The 10,850-nt window shown below is 35.9% G+C and overlaps 1 protein-coding gene across 1 annotated transcript in view; it reads right to left on the reverse strand.

The window, feature by feature from the left end:
* The window catches only part of BUB1B (BUB1 mitotic checkpoint serine/threonine kinase B), a 61,124-nt gene that overhangs the window by 16,964 nt on the left and 33,310 nt on the right, over positions 1–10,850 (reverse strand). The window contains 6 exon segments of the mRNA XM_006903803.1: positions 1,033–1,133; positions 4,842–4,982; positions 5,673–5,803; positions 7,310–7,584; positions 10,339–10,444; positions 10,561–10,618. Coding sequence (XP_006903865.1) covers positions 1,033–1,133; positions 4,842–4,982; positions 5,673–5,803; positions 7,310–7,584; positions 10,339–10,444; positions 10,561–10,618 — 812 coding nt within the window.

Genomic DNA, 10,850 nt, shown 5'->3' on the forward strand with positions numbered 1-10,850 from the left:
AGAGGGGGAAGAGGAGGGGCAAGAGAGAGAGGCAGGGCCTTTGGGTTAGGAGTGCAAGACCCTATGGCCTACACCACTAGAGCCCCCTGAGAGATGGAAAGTAAGGGGGGAAAAAGGTAAGGATCATTCTAGGAGACTTCATATTCTAATAAAAGTAATTCTAGAATCAAAGTTTAAACAAAGACATAATTTTTCCTTGAAGAAAACAAAAGAATTAAAGGAGTTTCAGACAGAAGTGGTCAATGAACATCAAAGGATGTTCAGTAGCCTCTTACCAAAGTAGCCTCTTACCAAAGGACAAAGATAATAGCCTACAAAGACTCAAAGAGAATGAAAATCAGTTCCACACAAAGACTGAACAATATCATCAGAAACTAAAATTCTAAAAGTAAAATTCCAAGTAAAAAAAATTTTTTTAAACCTAGAATTCTATTTTGAGTCAAACCATCAATAAAGTGAAAGTGTAGACAGAATAAAGAATGTTCTGACATTTTCCTTTTAAAAATTTATGTGTTATAAATTCCTAAAATGTTACTAAAGATCTATTCACCAAAATACAAGGGATTAAATCTTGTATTTCTCTTCAAAAATGAAGGGGGAAAAGTCTATCCAGGAAAATGGATTCAACACAAGGAAGAGTTACAGTGACTCTCTAAAACAGTGACAAGAAATCTCATGGTGACATTGTGTGCTTGTCATTCGAATATAACTTGTCTAGCCTGGAGCACACCAGAAAATTTGAGATAGTGCCTCAAAACAGATAAACCTGATAAAATATTTGAAGTATTTTAACATATTGAGAAATTTACACAACAGCATCTTTGCTATCTGATCCTGGCCTATAACGGTGACAGATCTCTTACTGGCTCATTGACTTTCCTTTAAGGAAGCTTAGGGGACTACTGAAAGGATATGAATATATCTTGGATCAAAAGCTATTGCTGAAAAACAATCATTTTCCATCACCCATGAGTTATTGCATAGATTCACATTATTGAGAAAGTGGGTTATGTGTTAGAAAATAGGTCCCACCTTTATTATGGTCCATTCTGCAGAGTTTCTTGGTGCCACCCAGAATAATTTGTAATCTTCACATACTAGATATTCTTGTTTAATGTAATAGTCCTCATTACCTGTTGAGAAGATTTGATTGATTCCATTTAAAAAGTTATTGTGAGCATTTAAACAGCTCTAGCCTTTAATCTCCTGGTTTCCGGACTAATTGCTGTTATGTACTATGAGGTTGGAACTGACTCACAGTTGACCTTCCAGTGGGTTTTCAGAAGTTATAAACTGTACAGGAGGAGATTACCCATCTTATCCCCCAAGAGTAGCTGGTGGATTAGATCCATGTACCTTTGGGTTAGCAGTGTAACTCCTTACCACTAAACCACGAGAGCTCCCTGTATTGGCTAGAGGCATTTTTAAATTTGCCAGTTAGCAGCATCAATATACTTCTATACAGGTAGACTCTAATTTATGATGTACTTAAGTTACGATAAAAAGCACTTCCAAATGCCTTTTATTTTTAGGTGGAGGTGGGGGTGGGGCTGGGTTGTTACAGCTTATCTTCAGTAATAAAATGTACTATACACATGTTGCAGCACATAATTTGTTGATGCTATCGTTCCCTCATGTTCAGTCACAAGTGTTCAATTTTATTATTTACTGTTCCGAACACTATAATATATTTATTGAAATTAAACCAGGCACGTTAGGTGCTTGCTAAACATTCATTGCTTTGCTAAAGTGAACAGGCAGATTTTGTAAGCACTGATACATTATTGTGAAATATACTGAGAAAATAATTAATATAAAACACGTAACTTGCAAATTTTGACTAGCACTGTCATCCTCATTCCCAGAGACAGTCCAGTTGATGCAGAACTTTCCACAAGTCATTATTACAAAAGACAATGTCAACAACTCTTCATTAGAGTAAATTTTAACAATTTGTGTTTGGTTTTGTTACTTTATGAACATCATGGGAAAACTGATATTGTGCCAGAAGATAAACCCTCCAGTTTGGAAAACAAAACTTTATTGCTTTCAAGTTAGAATTGACTCATTCCTGACTTTTCAGTGCATTTTCTGAGGGTATAAATAGCGCCAGAGGAGACTGTCCATCTTTCTCCCAGGAAATAGCTCATGGATTCAAATCAGAGGCACCACCTTGGGTAAGCAGCATAATTCCCTAAAGATTATGCCACCAAAGTTCCCTCCTTAAGCTATAGGCAAATTGAAGGCATCTAATACCATGCAGTCTGAAAATTATTCAAACATGCAAACAATATGCATTGATAATTACTTGGGATTAGAATAAGAAAGCTTAAAACAAAGGATAATCATTGGAAAATATGGGCTTTGTGATAGAAACAATGTGGAAAATTGCATTATAAAACAAAGAATTTTTCCCAACAACTTATATACCATACATGTGGACCATATATGTGAACAGAATACAGACAAACCTCATTGATTACATTTATGAAAACAAACAAGAGAAGTTCAAATACCATGAGTCAGAACAAGGACAGAGCACACTGCCTAACTAATCATCAAATGGCTTATATGAGAGCTTAAGTTGAAGGTGAAGAAATTTAAAACAAGTTCATGAGAACCACAATAATTAAGTAGCCTACCTGAATTCAGAGATCATTTCAAGTAGAAATATGATGCACTGAACAGTAATGACTGAAGACTCTGAGTTTTAGAAGGACATCAAAAGACCAAAACAGATCCCAGAAGTTCTAGAACTTGCTCTTGAACGTAGAGTAGTTAAAACAAAAGGAACAGAGGATGATGTAAAAGTTGAACAGCAGATTCAAAGGGTAATTAAAAAAGACAAAATAAAGCATCATAATGAAATGTGCAGAAATCTGGTGTTAGAAAACCAAACAGGAAGAACCTGCTTAATATTTATTAACTGGAAAGCAATGAAGGAAAAATTTAAGCACTGAATTTCAATAGTGAAAGATTATATAGGCAAAAAAAATTGAAAAAGAGAGGGAACATCAAAGATGGAAGGAATATATACAGAGTCACTATATCAAAAAGAATCAGTTATCTTTCAACTACTTTAGGAATTAGCATATGATCAAGAAGCAATGGTACAGAAGAGGTATAAGTTATACTGAAGGCACTGGTAAAAAAACGGTCTCCAGGAATTGATAGAAGATCAATTGAGATGTTTCAACAACAGATGCAATGCTGAAAATATTCTTCTGTCTATGCCAAAAATTTGGAAGAGAGTTACCTGGCCAACTGATTGGAAACAAAAAAAATCAAACCCACGGTCATTAAGTCAATTGTTCCTCATGGCAAGCCTTCAGGTTTTTAAGGCTATGAATCTAAATGTTAGCAAACTGGCTTAGCTTTCTTCCAGGGAGCCTCTGGAGGGTTCTAATTGACAACTTTTCAGTTTTCAGCCCAACATATAACCCACTATGCCACGAGGGTTCCTTCAAACAACTAGAAGCGATCTAGAAATATGCCTATTCCAAAGGTGATCTAATAGAATATTTTTAGAATCAGTCGCATCAATACATCGACAGGGACCTGGCAGAAATTCAAGTCAGATTAAGAACAGGATGAGGACTGAGGTCTATTATTGCAAATGTCAGACAGCTCTAGGTTGAAAGTAAGAAATACTACACAAAGATGTGTTTACTGTTTTTACTGACTATGCAAAGCCTTTATTCACTGTGTGGATCATAACAAACTGGATAGCACTGTGAAGAAAGGAAATACATAATACTTAATTAGGACAATGCAGAATCGTACTTAAGCACAGCAGCAGCAGCAGCAGTTTAGAAGTAACAAAGGGATACTGCCTGACTTAAAACAGCAAAAGTACGTGATCCTTTCACTAGAGTTATTCAGTCTGTAGGTTGTGCAAATAATCCAAGAATCTACACTATATGAGGAATATTGTGGTATCAGTATTGGAACAAGATAGCTTGTGATACGTAGACAGTACAATCTTGCTTATGAACAGCGAAGAAGACTTGAAACACTAACTGATGTTGGTCAAAGCCCACACCCTTCCATAAAGAGTACATTTTCAACATCTACAAAACAGGACCAATAAGCAAACATTAAGACAGAAAAAATCCAGCAGATGCTCTGCTGGAGAAGGAAAGGCAATCTCCTTCTGTACCACTCAGATCCGATTTGATGGTACACAAAATAAAATTTAAAAAAAGACAAAAAAGAAAGAAGTTATCAAAGATTTCATTTTCCTTAGATACACAATCAATATAAGAGCCAAGAAAGCAATCATTTTATTGCACTGGGCAAATCCGTGGCCTAGTACCTCTTTAAAGTGTATGAGTATTAGAAGGGAGAATAGCGGTCTCTGTCTCATGTACTCTGGACATGTTACCAGGGACCAATCACTAGAAAAGGAAATCACACTTGCTAAAGGTGCAGTGAAAAAGAAGATCCTCAATGAGATGCATTGACATAGTAGTTGCAACAACGGACTCATAACCCAGCAGTGATTGTGAGGACGGTGCAGGATGAGGCATTTTTCATTGTTATACAAAGAGTCCTAGGAAGTAAGAGTTGAGTTGAGGGCACCTAAGAACAGTGTAATTAAAAATATTTAAATTTATACATAACCCTAAAAGATAAAAGATTGGAATTACAAAGATAGATAAAAACAATGGGGAAAAAAGATATTCCACTTACATTAGAACTCAATATAGGAAGGCATTAACAGAACAAAACTCTGTTGTAAGTTAGGGGCCACTCATTATGCCACTACTCATGATTTAGGACTATATATATGTATTTGAGCACAGTCATACATGAAAGGGCACACAGCCAATGATACTTACCTAACTCAATCTCCTTCTCTATTTCCAATGAAGGCAATGGTCTATCTTCTACGAAAAAATCTGCAGAAGTACTTAACTCTGGTAGAGATTTTAGCAGTTGCTTGCGATGCTCTAAACACCAAGGGGACCGAGTAGGGCTTTCTGGAGAAAAAAAGGTGAAAAAAAAATAAACTGAAAACATAATGCTTAAAATGGATATTCTAATTATTGTTATGTGCCACCAAACTAATTCCAACTTAAAATGATCACTATAAGGAAGGACAGACCTGCTCTAGGCTGTACATTAAGGGAGCTGTCAGATTTTCTCCCACAGAGAAGCCAGCAAGTTCCATTTGTTAATCTTTCAGTTAGCAATTGACTGTTCAACCTTTAGGTCACAAAGGCGCTGGCTATTTATTTTAACTTAGAAAAAATGTTTCTGCTGAGTTAATTCTGATTCATAGAGATCTTATAGAAGAGCAGACCTGTCCCATAGCCTGTAAATATTTTGGAAACAGATAGCCACTATCTTTCTCCTAAAAAGTGGCTCATAGATTCCAACCACAAACCTTTACATTAGCAGCCAACTGTGTAACAATTGTACCACTAACCTTCTTTGGATGTCTTAACAGAGAGGGAGAAAACAAGACTAAACAGATAATACTGCTAGTCTAACCATAGTCATGTATGATATGCTTTTACAATACTATGGTTAGTAGCATGAGTTTATTCAGGAAATGTCACAACTTGTAGTAACAACTATGGGGGCGGGGACAGAAAAGCTCAATTTGCTAAGATAAGTAAGTATTCACTGGCATGATGTACATTTCTCTCAAGTGGTATGTATCTTACCTGCAGTATCAGTAAGTTCTAGTTTCTCAGGAATTTGCAGAGATTTGATGGATGAGGTAGAAGTAACTGAGGCAGAAGATGCAGAGAACCCAGAAGAGTGTGTGGCTTCTTGACTATCTTCAATAATGGGACTGAAAAAAAAATCATAAATGAGCTCATTCTTCTAGGGTTAATACATATACATTTTTGTTATAATTTATCTGATAGCTAACAGTCTCATTTGTTGTTGTTGTTAAGTGTCATTGAGTCGCAAGCGACTCATAGCAATCCTATGAAGGAGAGTCCTCGACACTTGGGTGCCTTTCATCCTCTCTCCAGGTTCATAAGGTTTCCAGAGGCAAGCTATTATGGAAGTGGATGCCACTCCTCCTTCCAACATTTATTGCTAGTAGTATTTTAAATGATTTCAACTCATGGAAATCTTATTTGTGCAGAGCAGAAATGCCGCAGTGTGTTCTTAAGGCTGTCACTTTTCAGAAGCAGAGCACCAGGTGGTCTTCTGAGGAATCTTTGGGTGAGTCTGAACCATCAACCTCTGGGAAAGTAAATGAATGCTCAATTATTTTCATCACCACGAGACTGTCTAATAGTCTCATTAAAATCTATTATTTTTCCAAAAGAGGAGGTTCAGAATGAGAATCTAGATAATTTCACCTATAACAGTTAACAAGCAATGTCCGGGACAAAATATCTAGATTTAAGCTATTTCGGCATTTATATAATCGATAGTAAATGTTTACACTCATTCTTAACTACTGGAAAATATTGACTAATATACTATTTTTCTTCTTCTTCTCTCTTTTCAGGATGGTCTACTCTTCCCCAAGAAAAGACTGAAAAAGGAATTGAGACAAAACTTAATTTCTTTTATTTTCTTGTTGTGTACCGTCGAATCAGATCCAACTGGCACAGGAGGAGATTGCCTTTCCTTCTCCAGCACAGCATCTGGTGGATTTGAACCACAAGCCGTCAGGATTGCAGAGCAGCTTCTTTGCCACTAAGCCACCAGAGCTCTGACAAATTACTTAAAATGAACCCATGCTAGTAAATATGATAGTTAAATGGTCGGGGAAAAGTTAAAAAAATTGCAGTCCTAAAACCACAAATTGGCAAACTAAAAATATTTCTAAAACTAAAATTAGTTCCTCTAAATGAGCTGATTTTTAAATATAGATAATTCACAAATTTAGTCTCTAGCTCTCTGTCCCAAGCTCTTACACCTAATCACTAATTCTCATTTTACCCCTCTCTCAAAAGGTACTTTTAAAATTACAACTCTAGTTGCCTAGTTGAAATAATTATCAAGCTACTCTACTGCAGTTTACACTCAATATAAAGGAAAAAAGAAATGCATCCTTTCTTCCAATCGCCTTTGTCAAGATTCCTCAAAGACGTCATAATCCTCCTGAACCTTTAGTCTTATGAGTATCAAAATGTACTTCTCTTTCATCCAAAGAAATCCCTAAATTTCATAGACATTTAATCTGCAGAAGTCCTACTGTTATGGAACACACTTAACATAGTACTTAGTAGGCGGCCAGTGACTGATGACTGACTGCTCTGACTAGCAAACACACAGGGATTAAGAGAGCACTACTCAAGACAATCTGTTTGTGCAGCCTGTAATTCTCAATCACCTTAGCTTCTTGATACTGAGAGTCTCGTGGTAGACAGTACCACAAGTTGTCTGCTGGTCCTCGGTGGTCTTTATATCTAGATCCTCCTCCTGTAAGAGTTTCTCAGGATCAGAAGGGAGCTTCTTCAAGGGAATTATTTCATGGAAAGGAGTAGATGCAAAACGAGCTGCTCTGGCGAAGTCACAAGTATCTTCTGGGTTGGGATAAATAGTTACATTTCTGAAGCCTGTGATAATGGCATCCTCACTCAAGGGTTCAATTCCTGTAAACTCATCCTGAATAAGAGAATATGTAAAGTTTAGGTAAAATATTCCAGTGAGCTTAGGAATAGCTTCTCTTTTTACTTACGGGAGACATATATAGGTCAGTGATTTCACAACAGGGTACAGGAGCAGCATCTAAGAAGCTGTGTTGCAGTCTAGTAGATTATAGATCATAGTGACCTCTGAATTGCAACCTTTCCCTATGCTGCACTATCATCATGAGCTCTAACATGCTCAAGCCCGTTGTTACAGTGACTGTGCCTAGAAAAGAAAATTTCTAAAACACATTACAGCAAAAAAATGTATATCATGAAAAATAATAAGAGCATGTGCCAAACAAATAAGCAGAAAAATATTGGACAGCAGTGTATTCTTTATTTCTGGCTGTGGTCTAGAAAAATTCTGAGAATCTGCTATTCTATATTTTAAGTCTTCCTCCTTTATGTTGTATACTTAATTTTTAGCATATTGCTCATAGTAGAAAGAAAAAACAAAGTAGGAAAAATGAAAACCTGAAATAATTTAATACTTTATACATTTAAATAAGCTTTTATCTTTATAGTGATACATATATATGGTTTTTAAAATTAAACTATTTTTTGTAAACATGTGGAGATAAGTGAACACAAAGTCCTTTTACCCTAAATATTGTGACATTGGACTAGAGATTAAAAAAACTCCCACAAAACACTAATAAAAATGGTTGGTTCCTTTCTACGAAGATGGCGCCAAAAAGGAAGGAAGCCAAAGCAAAGGCATTAAAGGCCAAGAAGGCAGTCCTGAAGGGCATCCACAGCAGCCACCCCCCCAAAAAGATCCTCATGTCACCCACCTTTTGGTGGCCTAAGATGCTGAGACTCCAAAGGCAGCCCAAATACCCCTGGAGGAGCAACCCCTAGAGAAACAAGCTGGACCATTATGCCATCATGAAAATTACCCTGACCACTGAGTCAGCCATGAAGAAGATAGACGATAACAACACACTAGTGTTCATTGTGGATGTCAAGGCCAACAAGCACCAAATTAAACAAGCTGTAAAGAAACTCTATGACACTGATGTGGCTAAGGTCAACACTTTGATTAGGCCTGATGGAGAGAATGCGGCCTATGTTTGACTTGCTCCTAGGATGCTTTGGATGTTGCTAGCAAAGTTGGGATCATTTGAACTGAGTCCAGTTGACTAATTCTAAATATAAATTTTTCTCACCATAAAAAAAAAAAATTAAAAAAAATGGTCAATTCACATAATTTTCCACTGCCACAAGAGGTATTGTATAGGAAAAAGAACAAAGATTCTTTGCTATATTGGTTTAAACATTAAGTTCAAAAAGTTGTTTGTTTTTTTTTTTTAGTCTAAGAAGAATTTATTCCATCAGATTACATGTGGTTATTTTGGAGTTCAAAAAGTTTTTAAGCCAGTGATTCCCACTCCTACTTAAAAAAAATTGAGATATTATTAATGCATAATATTATTAATATTCAGCCAGTGATTCCCACTCCTACTTAAAAAAAATTGAGATATTATTAATGCATAATATTATTAACATTCATCCTTTAAAAATGTGTATGTGTCAGTGACTTACAGAATTCTGAAAAGGTTATGCAATCAATCTCTAACTTAACAGCATTTTCATCAACTTAAGAAGCTCTGCATCTACTATTATATCATCCTTCTCTTCCTTTGTTGTTATGTATGCATGAGTCGGAACTGACCCATAGCTGACCCTCCAGAGGGTTTTGAGAGGCAGAAATTGCATGAGATGAGAATGACCATCCTTTTGTCACAGAGCAGATAGTGGATTCAAACTACTGGCCTGTGGTTGGCAGTGCAGCTCCTTAACACTAGGGCACCAGAGCTCCCTATCTTCCTTTATTTGTCAGTAATTCTGAATCTATTTCTTTTCTTAATATAGATTTGCTTAAGGAGCTTAGGCAGTACAGTACATTATATGTTACAATGCTAGCTAAAAGGTTATTGGTTTGGAAGTATCAGCTGCTCTGTGGAAGGTGGACAGGCAATTTTCTCTAAAGATTTCCAGTCTGAGAGACCTGAAGGAAGGACCCGATTTGATTGATGATAGTGGTTTCAGTCTAGATTTGCTTATTTTGGACATTTTATACATATATATATATACTCGTAATACATGGCCTTTGATGTTTAGTTTCATTTACCGTGTTTTCAAGGTTCATTTATTTTGTAGCATATATGATTACTTCAATCTTTTTTAAGGCAGATTAATATTCCATTGTATGGATATGCTAGAATTCCATTATATATTCATTCATCAGTTGATGGGCATTTGCGATGGGACCACACTTTGGGTATTATGCACAACACTGCTATAAACATTCATGTATATAAGTTTTGTGCAAATATGTTTTCAGTTTTCTTTGGCTGGCTGGTATATACTTAAGAACTACTGCATCATATGGTAATTCCATGGTTAACTATTTGAGAAACTGCCAAACTGTTTTGCAAAGCAGCTGTGCCATTTTATGTTCCATGAGCAAAATTAAGAGGGATTCAATTTCTCCACATTCTTGCCAACACTTGCTATTGTCCATCCTTTAAATTATAGCCTTTCTAGTGGGTGTGAAACAGTATGTCATTACAGTTTTGATTTGTTTGGCCTTATGACTAATGTTGTTCAGTTTCTTTTCAAGTACTTATTTCAATCCAGTGATTTATAGTCTAACTTTAAAGTCTGTGAGAATTTAAATAATCTACTACCTTATTTATATTAACTTAAGGAAAACTGCTCTTACACAAACATCTGGAGACACATCGTCATTTAAAGGGATGCTTTCTGATGATTTGAGAATTGCCAGAGGTCTTCTCTGAGTTAAAGGCCCTGGTGGATCTGTAGGAGGACTAGAAAAAGACATAATATACTCAGTACTTATGTTGACAGAGGTAACAGTAACCCCTCAATTCATATTCATTTATAATAACCAAAAATCTTTTAGGTTAAAAAATAAAAATCAAACCTGGTATTCTTTTTTTCCGAAGCAAACTCATCAAATATGGAGAATGGTATGTTGGAACCTATAGGAAAAGACCTATGATTTATACTTTTAAGAGTAAATGTCCTACTCTTTAGTTGCTGTTCTGCGTTTTGTCTTAATAATAAAAGTTTTATAGCACATGAAAGTAGAATGTTTGGTTGAAATACTTCTTCTTTTTTTTTTTCTATAATTATATTTTATTAATTTTCATAAACATTTACAGAGATTTTGGGCTTCCACTCATTCATTGTTGCACTATTCTCTCTACCCTC

Source organism: Elephantulus edwardii, unplaced genomic scaffold, assembly GCF_000299155.1.
Source record: "Elephantulus edwardii isolate Elephantulus edwardi_28Jun2011 unplaced genomic scaffold, EleEdw1.0 scaffold00026, whole genome shotgun sequence".
Lineage (NCBI taxonomy): Eukaryota > Metazoa > Chordata > Mammalia > Macroscelidea > Macroscelididae > Elephantulus > Elephantulus edwardii.